Raw genomic sequence first — 17740 nt, forward strand, 5'->3', positions numbered from 1 at the left:
AGCGCCTTTGAAAGGAAATCTTCTTTAGAGTATAAACTGATACATCTGTATCCCTTGGGCACTTATAGATTAGCCAGTTTTTCTGCCTTCTTCACAGATTTGTTTTGGCTCAGACAAACTAGGGCTCATCTTTGAACGGCCATTTTCATGCTTTCGTGCTCTGAAGCTATTCCAATGTTGAGATCAACCTATGTTTGCTGTCACGGTCGTGGTTTAAATGAGTTTATCCATCTAAAGCACTTGGCAGTCTAATGCAGGCTTCCTCTCGAGAATGTTCCTACATCTTCTTAATTCTACGAGCGGCCTCCATAGGAAAATGCTGCCATCCACACGATTCACAGAGGAAACGGTGCCAGACCGGCTTTGACTAAACTCCACAACAGTTTTGTATTTCGCTCTATGCATTGTCTGAAGAAATCCCAGGCTGTTATGTGACTTTTTCAGGGGTTGCTTCCTCCCTTCTTTAAAAATAAATGCTTTGGTACTCATGTTTTATTTATATATATGAATAGGTCTGCTGAAGTTCAAACAATGAAAACGCTGTATACTTCCCAAGACCTACACCTAATGACTAAGAAGAAGATTCAGTGTTTACATAACTCAACTAGGTATATCAGATTTCCATTTCAATACATAAGGGATGTGATTTATTTTAAAACGAACTTCAATACATGTCTCTAACACATTCCAGGGCAATTTATCATAAGTTGAGATATTCAGTTTGAAAGAAAGTGGTGGAAAAAAACCTTTGCCTTCAGTGGAGCAACGAGCACCAAAAGTGTGCCTAGACACATTTGATGGTTTCAATTTCCTAAAATGTGACAGTGTACTGTTGTTTATTTGTTTCATATCATTTCAAACTGAACGTCTGCCTGGATTTGGACTGATGGAAAAAGTCTCAGGCCTTACCTTTCTTCCCCGTGTGACACCACATACTGGAGATGAGACTGTCTGGATTTGGTCTCAGGGGGGGAAGAGGGATGTGCCTGGCAGCTCACAGCTGACCCTCAGAGTACTGCCGGCATCACTGGCTATATCTAACGTTTCTTCTGGGATTATCTGATGGTGCTGGGAAAGGCTATCTTTGGCGATAAGGAAGGAAAACCGAAGAATACCCATAAAAGAAGCAGCATCCGCTACTTCTGAGAGGCAGACTCCACATTGTCCACTCCACATCAAATAACAGCAGAGGGGAGAGAGAAATCAGCCTTAAAAGACTTGAACGTATTTCTATACTGCTGTCAGGAACATGGCAAATTCCTCTTTGTATTCCAAGGCTAAACATCTTTTCAATCATTGTCAATGGACTGTTTGCTCCTGCTGCAGAAAAGGAGGAAGGGTCAGTTGATGAAACTCTTATCAGACAAATAACATTTCTCTCAATAAAAGATTTCTGCAGTTCTTCTCACAATGAAAACCGTCATAACAGTCACTGTCGTATGAAAAGATGGTTCAAACCACCTGAATCAAACAACTGGAAAATGTTGTGATTTATCTGTTTAGCAAGGCTCTTATCGATAGACAATAAGATGGACAATGTGTTACACTGTAACAAATGAAGAACGTGTTACTAACACAAACAAACCTCAGCTTCTTCATAAAACAAAAAAGATTTTAATTACAACGTTGTTGATATGTTCAAGTAAAGGTGAGATTTGGTGCATTCAGAATTTTCTCGCCACAAGTACCTAAAATATGGTTTCAACAGCTCCCAGTTCAGACCATATCTCATCCTTGAAATCACTCGGACGGACAGACAATCCTCAGCATTCAGCAAAGTTCAGGAAAAGTTGAGGATCATGTTGCCTGATTGGACGAGATGGCAGCTACAGGTGCTGTGTAGCATTTCATGTGTTAGCATTTACCATCTCTTTCCGCACACTCCTTATTAGCTGACCCATCTGCTCCCCTGTGATCTGCTCCAACCGCCTCTGATACACTGCTGAAGCCCTGTTCCCTTTAAAAAATTAATTAAAAAAAGAGAATATATTGGTTTGAGAATTAAATGGATGTTTCCACAATTGAAAGATGGCAAATTGAAATATAATAGCAAAGAAAAGCCATTTATTTCAAGTACCACTCAGGAAACGCTGGTGATTTTTGAACAACATTGGTCTATCGTCGTCTTTCTACATAGCTTGGGCTCAAATCTCCCATCAGTTTTGAAAACCCAAAGTAATTACTGAGTTCTTGAGACATGTGGCTAAATAAAGTCAAATTGGGCAATATGGTTACAGAGTTTGTAGCTAGACTCTCTAACCATTTGTAATGGAGGCTAATCCAAAAGTGATTTATTTGAAGTATCCATAATAATCAGAAATATTAAGCAAGTACAACTACATCTACGGTAGCTCAAAGTTGAACCAGGAAATCGTTTTTTTTTAAGTGTATTGACTTTTTCTAACAGGAACGTTTTGGTACTAATATGACCATTCCTTTTCATTGTATAAAATAAGTTTGGATATTCTTGTCAGATTGTCTGATTACTTGTATGTGTGGCCCTGTCCACTTTAAAGAGCTGCAGTCTCAGATTTCAGCAGCTCATGTGGGGATTGTAAATGTTAATACTATGTTCTAATAATAAGACCAATGCTTTAATACCCCAGAATAACCATTTCATTTTTGAAGGAACCACTCTAAAAACCTTAAACTACCGGTACTATTAAAAGATTTCCCCTGACTTCATGAAAGAAATACCATTTACTCACTTAAGAAGTTGCGCCAACTCCCTTTTTATCTTGGTCACTACAGGCGGACCCTGGTAGGTCAGAGCTGTGTAAAGCTGAACCAGCGACGCACCGGCACAGATCTTATCCATAGCATCCTGCCCACTGGCCACACCACCAATTCCAATGATTAGTACCTTACCTAAACACATTTAAAAAGAGTAAAATAAGTGTATTTTATGTGTACTTTCCTCATACTGAGTTGATTAAGAAAATGTAAAAATAGTACATATAATATATACAGAAAATGTAGGCGTGTAAGGAAGCACCTTTGGTGAGGTGGTACATCTCTCTCACTGTGGTGGTAGAGAGGTCTCTGAGAGGCTGCCCACTCAGCCCGCCGGCCTCAGACCTCTGAGAGTCCTGGAGCGTCTCCGGTCTGGACACCGTAGTGTTAGACACCATTAAACCATCCACTGCCAGCTGCATAATCAGGAGAAAAACTGTGAGTAACATACAATATGTGTGTATGCAGGCAATTATGAGTAAGACCATTAATGTGAAATTAACTGTGACCACAACAGAGAGCAGTTCAAATGTAGCTTTCTGTTCCCGCCAGGACATCAGTTCCAGTAGGCCGTTCTCCTCCTCGCTCCAATGAGCACAAAAACACCCCACTCAGAATTTTAAAGTAAATAAAGAGGCAGAAAGCAGCCAAATGCTTGTAAATGCAAACATGTGTTCTAGTGATGCTGAATAAAGCAAGTATATGATTATATGATTTATCATAAGATTGTTGGGCAAAATGAAATTATATTAGTTTAATGTCCCTGGTAGCAGTCAAACGCAAGTTAGAGCGTCTTCAGCTGAGCAGTTGCTAAAATGTTCCACTAAAAAGCTTTGCCTGAGGATCTGAGGTTAGCAGAATGTGTAACACCTTTTGAAGGACTTGTAAAACATTATTATTATTTTAAAAAGGCTTTGAAAGCCTTTAAAAAATATAATTATTTCACTGAATTGATTCAAATGAATTTTCTGCATCTTATTTGCTTATAGTTTTATTTAAATTCTAGGACAGAACATTTTCATATTTCTTTACCTTGTTAAGTCCTTTGTAACTTTGCTTTGAAAGAGGCCGTTCAAATAAAGTGTATTGCAATTTTTCTACAACTAATGGGTATATTTTAATAATTTAACTTTTATCTTCCCAGCAAACCAGCTTCCATTTAAAACAGAAGGTGACTGCACCCTGGCGTAGGGTGTGTGTGGTTTGCATAAGAGCATGATTTACTGTAGGTAACTCACACTGTCAGTCCCGTCATCTTAGAAAGATATCTTTTTATTAAACCACCTATTCAGGATGTTATTTTATCCAAGTACATGCAAAGTTGAAAAGTATTGATTCTGGTATATTTGTTGTCAACCAAATGAACATTCGGGAATACAAAATAGAAATGTATCTTTCCAAGGTAAAACTATAAACAATCCAATCTGAATTCAATCTTAATTTGTGGGATTAAGGCTCCAATGTGTTTTTATCTGTGATTCTTAAAGTATATCATATGCTTTCTTAAATCCTCAAATACATTCAATCAATCATTCAAAAGCGTCCAACCTCAGTGACAACATCAGCGATGTCTTGTTTGTCCTGGGCTGTGAGGTCAGGCGCGATCTTCACCAGGACCGGGGGTTTATGTTCTCCCTGCAGGGCGTCGCGCTGCTTCAACACCTGAGCAGATCGATGAGCATGTGAGTATATCAGCTAACAGGGCAGAGAGCAACTATAGAAAACAAGAAACACTGTGAACTGTGCTGTCAGCCTTAAAAAAAAATAGCTTTCTTATGAACAATTGAACATCATGTAAGCTTAAACACATCCCATTTACAAATCCTAAACATTGCTTTCAAACCCTGACACGATAGGGTTGGATGAATGAATATGAATCCTGTTCTGAATCCATTTAACACATTTGAATCCCAACGCTGTAGCTTGCCCATCGGAAGAAATATCTTAATTAAGTGTTAAGTTACTGTTTAAACCATCATACATGGTATAAGCTGATCAGATAAAACAAAAACAAAAACAGTAATGCTTGAGTTTGAATTTGACTGCCAGCTGGGCTAGTCCAATTTTCTTTATTTATTCCCCGTTTTGTTTTTTTGTTGAGATATGTCTTATTTTATGAGGGGCAAAGGCTAGCTCGACTAGTTTAACTCCATGATTTTGTGCAAACTAGTTTTGTTGCTTAAAGATTATATTGTTAATGTTGTGTATACTGTATAAAATAAATTAGTTGTTGATAATTGTTTATTAGTAAGGCTAAGACTGGCCATTTGATATGATAACTTTCTTATACATGTAAATTGAATTCAACTCTATAATTTTCAAGGGGAAAGGCTAAACAAAAGGGCCAGATGATAAAATGTCAATGTCATCAGATTTTTTATCAGTGCAAGGTTAAAAACCAGAAAGTAATTCAATGTTTGGACAGTCCCACCGTTTGTAGGAGTCGGTGCAGCTCTTCCTTCCCCTGTAGATCCCTGAGACCCGGCGTGTTGGGACTGCTGACGTTGACCACCAGGTAGTCAGCCAGCGGGCCGAGCACCCGCACCCCCTCCATGTAATCTGCTCCTGCGTCACGGGACAGCTTGTTCTTCCCAAGGTTGATGCCCAGGGGACAGCCAGCTATAAACACAGACACACACACATATGCAAACATACACGGGAAGGTTGAGACACAAACAAAGGCTGCATCGTCAGACAAATGACCCAACTGTGGCCGAGGCTGCTGATGTGCTAAATGAGCTTTAAGCAGGTATGGATCAGACAGAATAAATGTGAGACAAGGACAGGCTTATATTATTCAAATAGAAAAGAAAAGTGTATTTAATTAAATACTCAATTTAGTATATGGCTTCCTTTGTTAAATATTCTAAATGAGCACCAAAATATAAAAGATAGACTTATATCAGGTTTTAGTAATAACTGCTAACCTTTACTTTGCTGTTTCTGTGTGTCGCCCCTGGCCTTCAGCCTCTGTTGAGCTTCTGCCAAACCACAGCTGTTGAATCCATACCTGTTGAGAAACACACAACTATTTAAATATCAACTTACAAATATAAAGAGATATTTTTCATTACTTATAATAATAATAATCAAAGTGTGTGTTAAACGAATAATGATGTGAACATTACATTACATGCTACTTGTTAGACGCTTTTATCCAAAGCGACTTGCATACTCCATACTGTGGGCAATCCCCACAGGAGCAATTTGAGGTGAAATGTCCTGCCCAGAGACACAACGACATGCTGACTGCAGTGGGGTTTGAACCTGTGACTCCCTGATCCGAACACCAAGGCACAACCCACTGCGCCACACGCCTCCCTCACAAAATCTTATTACAATTATTTAATTTCCCTCTTAGGGATAGAAATGTGTTTGGTCCTTTTAAGGAATATGCTTATGAGCTATTAAGTTAGTTTAATGAATTGTCTTTGTGTTTTGTTATAAAATACAAACTCTTTTTGCAGCTTCCAGGCTGGTCTGCTCTTATTTGTCAGTATATCTGCATGATACTATATGAATAATATATTGTAATATGTCTGAGAGGATATTATAGTTATCTTTGTATTATACACATTGCATGTGCTATATACTGTATATACACGAGTGAAGGCACTGTCCAAAGATAATATTGTGTTAATATTGTACAGCTTTATAAATGATATGTAACTAGGTCATCCTTTCAAAGGAATTCAATCAAGTGCACTTAATACTACAACCATAACATACCAAATATTTGTTCCAATATGGAATAATTTCGATTAGATTTGTCAAGCTCCACTAGCAAATCTTTAATTCATTGAATTGTCTGATGCAATACCTCACGAATACAAATTACCATGTATAATTGACAGGGAAAAAAACAAATGCAGGAAAGAGCTGTTGCATAAAGCTTTGCTTCATTGAGCTCATTAAAGTCAGTGTTGCCAATTAAATCTGAAAAGGAGAAGAGGTAAACCAATGAACTCCTATTCAAAGCTGTATCAATGTGAACCCTTCAGTAACCTGAAGGCAGCATAATCTCTCTGAGCATACTGAAAGATGTATAGAAGAACAGTTTACAGTAACATTACCCTGCTCCTGTTTTCAGTTCTATTTCGTCCCTACTGACCGCCAGAGGCGGTGCTTTAGCACTGGATATGTCCATCGCGCGCATGCGCAGCTCGAGTACCAATAACAACAAAGTCACCTGTGACCCACGTGACACCGGCTACATCAGCCGGTGTCGACAGAGGATCTGTTCCTTTTCATCTTCTCGCTGCGCGAGAGTACCTTGGCTACATTTTTTGTAGCCTACAGCGTTCGTTCGTTCGGAACATTTGTTAAGGATTCTCTGCAAACAGCTGGCTGCATGTAGCTTCGCGACTCATCCAGTCGGGGCCGCGGGATTACCCGTCCTCCAGGAGCTGCGGCTGGCTGCGCAGAGACTTCGTTCGGACAGGTTGGTGTCGGCTTGGTTGGCGACGGCAGTGTTTCTACTCCCTCTCCCAGCCTAGTTGTCCTGATTTCTGTCTGTTTGCTGAGTCTTTTGGTGACGGAGGTGTTTTCGCTCCCTCTCCCAGGAGTATTGCTGTGCTTTTGTACTGTTTTGGCCGCGGCGCTGAGCCAAACGTCATTAGCATTGAGCTAAACCTCATTAGCATTGAGCTAAACTTCATTAGCATTGAGCTAAACTTCATTAGCATTGAGCTAAACTTCATTGGCATTGAGCTGTACTGGCTAGTTAGCAGTAGCGGCTGCAGCCACTCGGCGGACGCCGGGTTGAGCACCGGAGTTTCCCGTGCCGTTCTTTTTTCTTTAGCTACAGCTGGCATTCGCCTTTGATTTAACGCTAAAGTTGCCGTGTTTATCCTGTTAAACAAGTAGCTGGTGAAGTCTGTGTTCCCACACCCGCTCCCGGTTACGCTGCATCTGGCGTTCGTCTTCAGTTTAACCAGTAAAGGCAGTGTTTGCGCCCCCGCTCCTGGTAGGCGCTAAACGGCCTGGTTTTTTGCGTTAAGCAGGTAGCTGGTGAAGGCTGTGCTCCCGCACCCGCTCCCGGTTACGCTGCATCTGGCATTTGTCTGTAAATTAACCAGTGAAGGCAGTGTTCTCGCCCCCGCTCCTGGTAGACGCTAAACTGCCTTGTGTTTTCTGTTTAGCAGGTAGCTGGTGAAGGCTGTGTTCCCGCACCCGCTCCCGGTTACGCTGCATCAGGCATTCGTCTGTAAATTAACCAGTGAAGGCAGTGTTCTCGCCCCCGCTCCTGGTAGACGCTAACTGCCTTGTGTTTTGGTTTAAGCAGGTAGCTGGTGAAGGCTGCGTTCCCGCACCCGCTCCCGGTTACGCTGCATCTGGCACTCGCCTCGGCTCAGCCAGTGAAGGGCAGGTAGCTGGTGAAGGCTGTGTTCCCGCACCCGCTCCCGGCTTCTCTGCATCTGGCTACCTACAGAATGGCTCATTCATGTAGCGCCTGTATGGCTTCTCTCGAGCCCGAGGACGGCCACGACCGTTGCCCCTCTTGCCTCGGCCTCGAGCATCTAAGGGAAGCTCTCACAGTAGGGGCCTGCATGAACTGTAGCTGCATGCCCCGGGCACTCAGAGTGGCTAGAATCACTGAGGTGGAACGTCTGGCGGCAGCCAACGGACACCTCTCTTGGTCACATCCTCCCCCAGATCAGTTCGACCGTCCCTGGCGACTTGAGGGAGCGATGGCCATGGGTGCACCCCCCAATAAGAGGACTAGGAACAGGCTGTCCTCTAGAGTGGATCAGCTAGCTACCGACATGGACACGATAAAGTCGCTCCTCGTGGCCCTTCAGCCGGGGCCCGGTATAGGGGCTGCTAGCGGGCCGCCTGCCCCTCCTTCGGTTGCTGCCCCTCCTTCGGTTGCCGCCCCTCCTTCGGTTGCCGCACCTCTGTACGAGGATGCCTTGTCGCTAGCGGCTTCGGCTAACCTCTTCAATGAAGAGACGGAGGACGAGGTCCCGCTCGAGGAGTTTTCCCTCTCCTCTGCTCAGGGGTCTCTGCAGGACGGGGAGGACGGCTCCATGGCGGCCATCATTCGTACAGCCTTGGCGCACCTGCAGATTCCGGTTCCGCAGGCCAACTTGGCTCCGGCTAGTGCCTTCTTCAGGCGTAACCCAGCCCGTGTCCCCCTCACCGTTCCTCCTTCAGAGGAGTACCTGAGGGAGCTCCAGGCATGCTGGAGGGACACCAGGGCCTTTAGCCGCACTGGTTCCGATGCCCGGACCTTGGCTGCCATGCAGGACCCGGCGAGGGCGGGGCTGGGTGGCATGCCACCCATTGAGCCTGCCATCGCCTCCCTGATTCTGGCTCCTGACGAGGCTTTAAGGCCTGAGGTCAGGTGCCCTCAGCCTCAGTGCAGGGTCACGGATGGGCTGCTCTGTAGGGCCTACGACGCAGCGGCACGCATGGGTCGTATCGGGAACTCCCTCTCCCATCTAATGCTGGCCGTCTCCGCCTCGCTGCAGCAGGCTCCGGCCGAGCCTTCTTTGCTGGGCCTCAGCGATGCATCACTGCAGGCCTTTGCCCTAATGACTAGGGAATTGGGACGAGTTATGTCTTTTCTGGTACAGACTCGTCGCCAGGTTTGGCTGGCCCAGTCACCACTGACGGAGACATGTAGGAGGGTCCTACGTAGCGTGCCAGTCGAGCCAGGGGAGCTGTTTGGGTCAGCTGCCCTGGAGACACTGGAGCGCGCTGCCCAAGCGAGGCAGACCAGGCAGCAGCTCTCGGGTCTTCGCAGTCCCGCAGCCGCTCCCGGCAGGCCCAGGGGCCGCTCTAGCAGCCGTGGTCGGCAGAGTTCCCAGCGGCCCACTCAACCGGCCAATGACTTTCGTGCCCCAGGTCGCCTGGCTTCCAGGCGGCCTCGCGCTTCAGAGCCTTACCGGCGCCCCCCGAGGGGCTCCAGGGGCCGGGGGGCTAGGCCCTGAAGTCCCGGGGCCGGTCGTCGGCTGGTTTTCCCAGCAGCAGCTCAGCTACTGGGCTGCCTGTATTTCCGACCCCTGGGTGGTTTCCACACTAACCCGGGGCTACGAGTTGCAGTTCCGACGCCGGCCCCTAGCCTTCGGCCGGGTCAGAATGACAGTTGTCAAGGACCCGGCGAAGGCCTTAGCGCTAGCCCAAGAGTTGTCCGTCCTCTTGGCCAAAGGCGCAATCGAGCCAGTGGACCCCCTGCGTCAGAGCGGGGGGTTCTACTCGATGTACTTTCTTGTGAGCAAGAAAGTTGGCGGATTCCGTCCAGTTCTGGACCTCAGAGGAATCAACAGATTCCTGAGGGTACTACCCTTCCATATGCTAACCACAGCAGACACCCTTCGTGTTGTCACACAGGGGGAGTGGTTCACAACCGTGGACTTGAGGGACGCCTACTTCCACGTGCCAATTGCATCCCATCACCGGAGGTTCTTGAGGTTCGCCTTTCAGGGTCGACATTATCAGTTTCGGGTGCTTCCCTTTGGTCTCTCCCTCTCCCCAAGGGTGTTCACCAGGGTTGTTGCGGCAGCACTCGCTCCCCTGCAGGCACAGGGCATGAAGGTCCTGCCATACCTGGACGACTGGCTGGTTTGCGCGCCGTCCCGGGCCCAAGGGGCCCAGGATACGGCGCGCCTCTCATCCCACGTTGCCCGGTTGGGCCTGACAGTGAACACCGGGAAGAGTTGCCTGGACCCTTCCCAGCAGGTCACTTATCTGGGGATGGTCCTAGATTCGGTCACCATGAGGGCCTACTTGACACCTCGTCGTGTGGACGACATTTCCCACCATCTTCGCATCTTCAGACTAGGCAAGAGGGTGCCTTACATACAGTTCCTCCGGCTCTTAGGCAGACTGACAGCTGCCTCAGCCGTTGTGCCCTTGGGCCTGTTGTCACTGCGCCCCATGCAGATGTGGCTGAACAGCCGTCACTTGGACGCCAAGCGGCACAGGCACAAGAGAGTCAGGGTGTCTCAGCGGTGCCTCCACTCCATGTCCCGCTGGAGGGACAGGGCCTATCTCCTGAGGGGTGTGCCCATGGGCACCATCCCATCCCGCCGGGAGACTGTCACTGTGGATGCGTGTCTCTCGGGGTGGGGGGCGGTGTGGCAGGGCAGGACTGTGCAGGGTCAGTGGTCTGCCCAGGAAGGTGCACGCCATATCAATGTGCTGGAGCTTCGAGCGGTGTTGCTCGCACTCATGCACTTTTTACCCCAACTGGCGGGCAGGCATGTGCTCGTTCGTTCGGACAACATGTCCGCAGTTGCCCAAATCAACCACCAGGGGGGCGCCAGGTCCGCACAGCTGCTCCGCGTTTCGCAGAGCCTCTTGCCTTGGGCGCTCCCCCGCCTCACCAGTCTGCGGGCAGTTTTTCTGCCAGGGGACCTGAATCAGGTCGCAGATTTCCTCTCACGGCGCAAGCCTCCACCGGGGGAGTGGAGGCTTCACCCGGAGGTGGTGGAGATAATTTGGAGCCTCTTCGGCAGGGCCGAGGTGGACCTCTTTGCCTCGGAAGAGTTGAGGCACTGCCCCCTCTGGTTCTCCTGGTCGGAGGTGACCAGCCCATTGGGTCAGGATGCCCTGGCGCACGACTGGCCGGACACTCTCCTGTATGCCTTCCCGCCGTTGCCTCTGATACTTCAGACGCTTCAGAGGGTCCTTACCCAGGGGGACAGGCTCCTTCTAGTCGCCCCCCGCTGGCCGGGGAGAGTCTGGTTCCCACTGCTACGCAGTCTCTGCGGCAGCCCACCGTGGCGTCTCCCCGACAGGAAGGACCTCCTGTCACAGCTCAAGGGTCAGATCTGGCATCCCGACCCTCGCCGCCTTCAGCTCTGGGTTTGGCCTCTGCAGGGCCCAACCCACTGTTGAGCGGTGTCACGGCATCTGTCAGGGAAACTATCCTGAATGCCAGAGCTCAATCCACTCGGGCACAGTATGAGTGCAAATGGAGGCTCTTCTCCCACTGGTGTGTGAGTAAGGCTGAGAATCCGGGACATTGCTCCGTGGCCACCATTTTAGAGTTTCTGCAGTCCCTTCTGGATAGTGGACGTTCTCACTCCACTTTGAAGGTGTATATGGCTGCTATCTCTGCCCGACATGTCGGAGTCGATGGCGCCACAGTGGGGCGCCACAGGTTGGTGTCCCTCTTTCTAAGAGGGGCTCTACGGCAGCGCCCCCCTAGCACCCCGGCTTGGGACCTGCCCCTAGTGTTGGATGCACTATCATCTCCTCCCTTCGAACCCTTGGCCCAGGTCGGGCTTAAATGGCTGTCCCTGAAGGCAGCATTTCTGCTTGCCATAACCTCAGGGAAGCGAGTCGGAGAGCTTCATGCCCTCTCCGTAAGCAGTACATGCCTGAGGTGGAACTCCGATGGCTCGGGTGTCACCCTCTGGCCGAATGTGGCGTTCTTGCCCAAGGTGCTTCCACTAGCCCACTCCAATCGGCCTATCCAGCTAGCACGCTTTAACATTCCACAGGAGAACGGCACACCTGAGTTGCTGTGCCCTGTGCGTGCCCTGAGGGCGTATATTGATGCTACGGCCTGTATACGACAGTCAGAGCAGCTCTTCGTTTGCCATGGCGGCACTAGGAAGGGTCGTGCTCTCTCGAAGCAGCGGCTGTCCCACTGGGTGGTGGATACCATCACATGTGCCTATGGGGCCAGTGGCCGCCCCCCGCCATCAGGGGCCAGATGCCACTCTACAAGAGGCGTCTCAACATCGTGGGCTGCCCTAAGAGGGGTGCCCCTGGAGACCATCTGCGCCGCGGCGTCATGGGCGTCTTCGGGCACATTCTCCAGGTTCTACCGGGTCAATGTCGCCACTCCTCACCCCCTGGGGGTGGTCTTGTGGCCAAGCTCCGCTGCTTCCAACTAGGTGAGTAAGTGCTTGGATTCTTCATGACATGGTTGGTATAGGTCATCCAGTGCTAAAGCACCGCCTCTGGCGGTCAGTAGGGACGAAATAGAACGATAGTTACGGCTGTAACTACGGTTCTATGAGTCCCGGATGACCGCCAGAGTTTCCTATCACTCAGAATTCTTGTGTGCTCGCGAGAAGATTCTGGGAACAGATCCTCTGTCGACACCGGCTGATGTAGCCGGTGTCACGTGGGTCACAGGTGACTTTGTTGTTATTGGTACTCGAGCTGCGCATGCGCGCGATGGACATATCCAGTGCTAAAGCACCGCCTCTGGCGGTCATCCGGGACTCATAGAACCGTAGTTACAGCCGTAACTATCGTTTTAAGGATTTTAAAACAGACAAAGATTAATTAGGCTCCTTAAAGTTATATAAATAAAGTGAATTATGTATGAGAATCTACACAAAGTAGGGTGTCAATCAACTGAACATTGTGGATAAATATAATTTTTTTTAAATGAATGAATTTCTACAATAATGATGTCAACAAAAAATGTGCATCTACATGATCCACCAATGGCGTAATGCAAATCATATGTGAAAAGCACCGAATAAATTGATTGTGTCAATGTGCCACATTATTTTCAACCATATTACCAAGCCCTACATGCAGTGGCGTAGCTGTGGGTGGGCCCGGGTGGGCCTGGGCCCACCCACATGCACGTCTGGCCCACCCACAGCCAATCAGCGCTTCATAGCGCAGAGCCGGGAAGCCCAGAAGGAAGTGCCACAAACTGCAGTTCATCTAGTGGCCGACAGGGGATGGATGCAAAAAGGAGCAATTCCCATAGACCCCCATGTTAAAATGCCCAACTTTACAGCAGAAATAAACATCTTTCTTGCCTGGATCCAATAAAACGTATTCTGGATATAGTTAGATTCCACCTTCATGACAATGGAATAGGGAGTGCATTTTTTTACCGTGAGTTTTTATAGTAAGTAAAGTAACTTTTGCCGTGAGTGAATGAAAGTATTATTTCATCTTGAGGTCTGCAGTTTAGCGTGTACACATTTGCTGAATATGAAAACACTCAGTGTGTGCCCATTGTGCGACTGTCAAGGATAAACAACCTGTGCCCCCGATATATGTTGTATGTATTATTGCTACACAAACATTACATTGCAGTTTAAGTGTCGCCAACTCCGTTTAAGAGATCTCGCCCCCGTCTGTGTGAGAGGGGGCGGGGCAGTTTACACACACGCAGCTGCTACAACATGCAGCAACACACACACACACGGAGGAGATGGCGGAGAGAACGCGCTCCGAGGTGTGGTTAAACTATAGCCGTGTCTATGTGGACAATACTCGTTATCAAAAGTGGAATAAGAGTTTATCATGTGAGGGCGGTAACACGGGCAATTTGTCTAAACATTTAGCAAAAGTGCTCCACATCCAGACGGAGGAATGCACCGGGTTCCACTGTCTTTCTAGTAGCTCTGTAGCCCCATCCACGAGGAACGTTTCCACGTCAGGTGTTATGTTTGCTAGCAGCGACACACCGAGTTAACTACATTATACAAACATGGGTTAATGATTAGAGGAAACTGAGTTATTTATTTTGTTAAAGTTTCAGCTATTCTGTTTACAGTTCTGTCATCACATTATTTAATATGATTTGTTAAAACATTGTTGTTTCTTTTGATGTGAAATATTATGTATTTAATTTAAATAAAAAGCAATGTTAGTTTTGTTCACAATTTGTTTAGTTAGTTTACCTTCTTTTTTTCTCCAAAAGAACCGATAAAAGTAATGTTAAAGGACCGGATCGATAAGACATAGACATAGACATACTTTATTGTCATTTCAACAAGACACAGAGTGTACTATTAAAACGAAATTTCGTTGTACTGGCTTACAGGAACAGGACAATATAAAAACTTGCTAAAATTGTACATATAAATAAATAATAGTGACGTGGTGCTGATACAATTAAAGATAAAGTGTGCGTTTAAAATATAAAGACTTACTATACATATAAATAAAATAGACATACTATATAACAAATATGTGCCCTTTACACAGCGTAATGTAATCTTTATGTTACTGGTCTGCTTGCTGTTCAGCAGTCTGATGGCTTGGGGAAAAAGCTATTGCAGAATCTGGCTGTTCTGCTCTTAATGCTGCGGAACCTCTTGCCGGAGGGCAGCAGGGAGAACAGAGCATGGTGAGGATGAGTGGGGTCTTTAAAAATGTTCTGGGCTTTTGTCAGGCAGCGTTTCTGAGTCTCTGATGGGAGGTAGAGAAACTCCGATGATCTTCTCTGCTGTCCTGACCACTCTCTGCAGAGACTTCCAGTCTTTGGCGTTGCAGTCTCTCGACCAGATGGAGATGCCGCTGGTCCGCACGCTCTCTGTGGTTCCTCTGTAGAACGTGGTGAGGATGGGAGGGGGGAGCTGTGCAGGAAGTGTAGGCGCTGCTGTGCCTTCTTAAATAGTGATGTAGTGTGAGTGGACCAGGTCAGACTGCTTGTGATATGCACCCCCAGGAACTTGGTGCTGCCTGTAGTCTTCACTTGCTGTGCCGTTGATGTGGAGTGGTGGGTGCTTTTTGTTCCTGAAGTCGACAATCATCTCTTTTGTTTTATCGACATTCAGGATCAGGTTGTTGGTGTTACACCAGTCTGTCAGATGTTTCACCTCCTCCCTATGCCTGTTTGTTGTTGTCCCTGATGAGTCCCACCACTGCTGTATCGTCCGCGTACTTTATGATGTGGTTGGTACTGAACCTGGAGCATAAGCGTAAGCGCTATCGATAAAAGTAGTAGTACCGTTAAAGCCTTAACGATAGCCATCCCTATGTGGATGTCAGTTTTACACACATTCTGAGGCCGCCGTGCCTATGTTTTTGTTTTCACTGCTAATTTATGCTTAAGTTCTATTGGTGCATTAAAAAATCATTACAATCATTAATGAAGTTTCAGCTCAGACCCCACACTTAATGTCTCCCCCTGGCCCACCTACATTTCTCCAGGCCCACCCACACAATAATTCCTGGCTACGCCACTGCCTACATGTAATTGTTTTTTTAATTATTCAGATGAACACACCCTCAGAATGGCAACCCCTTCCCTTAGTATATCGGAAACGTACCTGTTAATTATGGCCTGGTCTGTAGTGAGTCGAAACACACGTGGTTTGGGGTTCCCCTCCTGAGGTTTGGGAGTGATTGTGCCCACTTCAACAAAGCCGAATCCGACCTTGTACAACCCATCGACGGCCTCTCCGTGCTTATCGAAGCCCGCCGCAATCCCAATTGGGTTTCTGAACTTTAAACCCAGGACTTTCACTTCCTGTGGATGCATAAAAACAAACGGAAATAAGTCTCACGATGTCTAGGATCAATGGACAGTGATGTGACTAAACAGTGATGTTATATGCTTACCAATGATGCGGGGTCCTGGTAGCGGTTCAGAGGAACCAGCCCCAGACCGATCATCTTCACTGCCAACACATGTGCCGTCTCTGCCCCCACACACTTTTGCAGCAGGGGCATCAGCTGATTGGCATAGAAACGTTCATCTCCCACTGCAGTGAGGTAGGAGGCAAACAGAAGGCTACCCGAGCTGATGATCTTCAATGCGTCCTTGAACTGCTTCTGTTGACAAGAGCAACAAAAATGAAAACATAAGACTGTGCCTTCAAAGGACTCATCTCAGACGTTAATTACTGTGAATAGGCTGCTAATAGTTTAATGACAACATTTTTGCAGTGACACAGCTTCCACAATACCCTTTGTTGTAAACTGTGTTTTGTTAAAAGGTCTATTGGAGTTGTTGACACAATGTTGACATATCATTATTCATTCATTTGATATAGCAAACGTTTTGCTTATCTATACATCCAACAGTCACATTATCATGCATTTGGGGTTGTGTTTCTGTCCACATAGCAAATGTTTATGCAATATTCCCATAGTATTAGCTTTGTTTTTGGTCTCTGACAAATACTGTAGAAAATGTCTGACGCTGGTTATGTTACTTGGCGACTACACCAATGACTCACCATCAGTATGCTTCTTCTGGCATAGTTTCCAATTAAGCTGTGTCAACTAGGCTATACTTACACAAGCTACTAAAATAATGTACTTTAAAGACCTTTATGACACTTTAGGATTTTAGTTATTTTAAAATTGTAAATGGAAATTGTAACAAAATGTTAGCAGTTTCTCTAAAAGTCTAAGTTCCATGTCGTGTGACTTAATGTTTACAAATGAATGCTGAATTGCATTATTACACTTGACAAGTAGGACACATCTGTTTCATTTTATATTCATATTTTAAAGAAGAAAATCTGTCTTTTTAATTGAACATTTTAATTAAATTTCTTTACAAATCTTCCATGTCATGAGTCCCTCCTTACCATGGTTACCACAGTAAACAAATACTTAAAAACAAATGAATTACAAGTTAACATTCCTGCCTTCAAAATATTACTTAAGTTAAAGTATAAGGTATTAACATGAAGTGAAAATACTAATAAAATCGTCCCTCTCAGAGCTAATTTCGTCTATGGTCTATATAGCTTATAAAGTAGCATACAACCAAATTTTAAGGTGGGCTAAACGTGTCTCAAATTATACTAAGTATAATAAGTACATTACGCTACTAAAGTGAATGTACATAGATAAAGTTCACCTATGTTGTTAGTAATTAGATCTAGATGTTGGCTACAATGTGTAGGGGGCTAATACTTTAGTCTCAGTAAGAGCTGCATACTCGTAAAATCATAACCCTAAACCTCTGTCGTTATGCAGTTTTCTTACACTGACTTAGAGACCTTACACGTTATTTTCAAAGGGCAAAACACCCCACAGCATGTGTTTCAGTATGCAAAGAAAGCAAAGCTAACTTGAGGTGTTTCGTGGTTTAACATTACGTTTAGGCGGAGCAACCGAGCTAGCAAACAAGAAACGGTCACATCAAGTTTCGTGGAGAATTTTCCAATTATCTGATTGTCCTTCATAACATACGGTGTTAGATCGTCTCTAGAATTACCTTCATATGTCCCGCCATGGACGCGCTTCTGTCATTAAATTAAAGGACATGCATTTCGTAACATGTTACACAAACTTCAGCTTCCTTCACATACTCTCGCGATATTTCAGCCAGTAG

At 46.2% G+C, this 17740-nt stretch overlaps 1 protein-coding gene across 1 annotated transcript; it reads right to left on the reverse strand.

Moving 5' to 3' along the window:
* Positions 1–1591: 1591 nt before the first annotated feature.
* On the reverse strand, positions 1592–17719 carry dhodh (dihydroorotate dehydrogenase). Its single transcript, XM_034074890.1, has 9 exons — positions 17624–17719; positions 16012–16224; positions 15720–15919; positions 5661–5743; positions 5165–5352; positions 4282–4395; positions 2996–3149; positions 2709–2868; positions 1592–1957 (listed from the first exon to the last, which is right to left on the reverse strand). The coding sequence occupies exons 1-9, from the start codon at positions 17639–17641 to the stop codon at positions 1855–1857; spliced, it is 1233 nt and encodes a 410-aa protein (XP_033930781.1). The 5' UTR covers positions 17642–17719; the 3' UTR covers positions 1592–1854.
* Between the last annotated feature and the right edge of the window lie 21 nt (positions 17720–17740).

The sequence above is a fragment of the Pseudochaenichthys georgianus genome, chromosome 3 (genome assembly GCF_902827115.2).
Source record: "Pseudochaenichthys georgianus chromosome 3, fPseGeo1.2, whole genome shotgun sequence".
NCBI lineage: Eukaryota > Metazoa > Chordata > Actinopteri > Perciformes > Channichthyidae > Pseudochaenichthys > Pseudochaenichthys georgianus.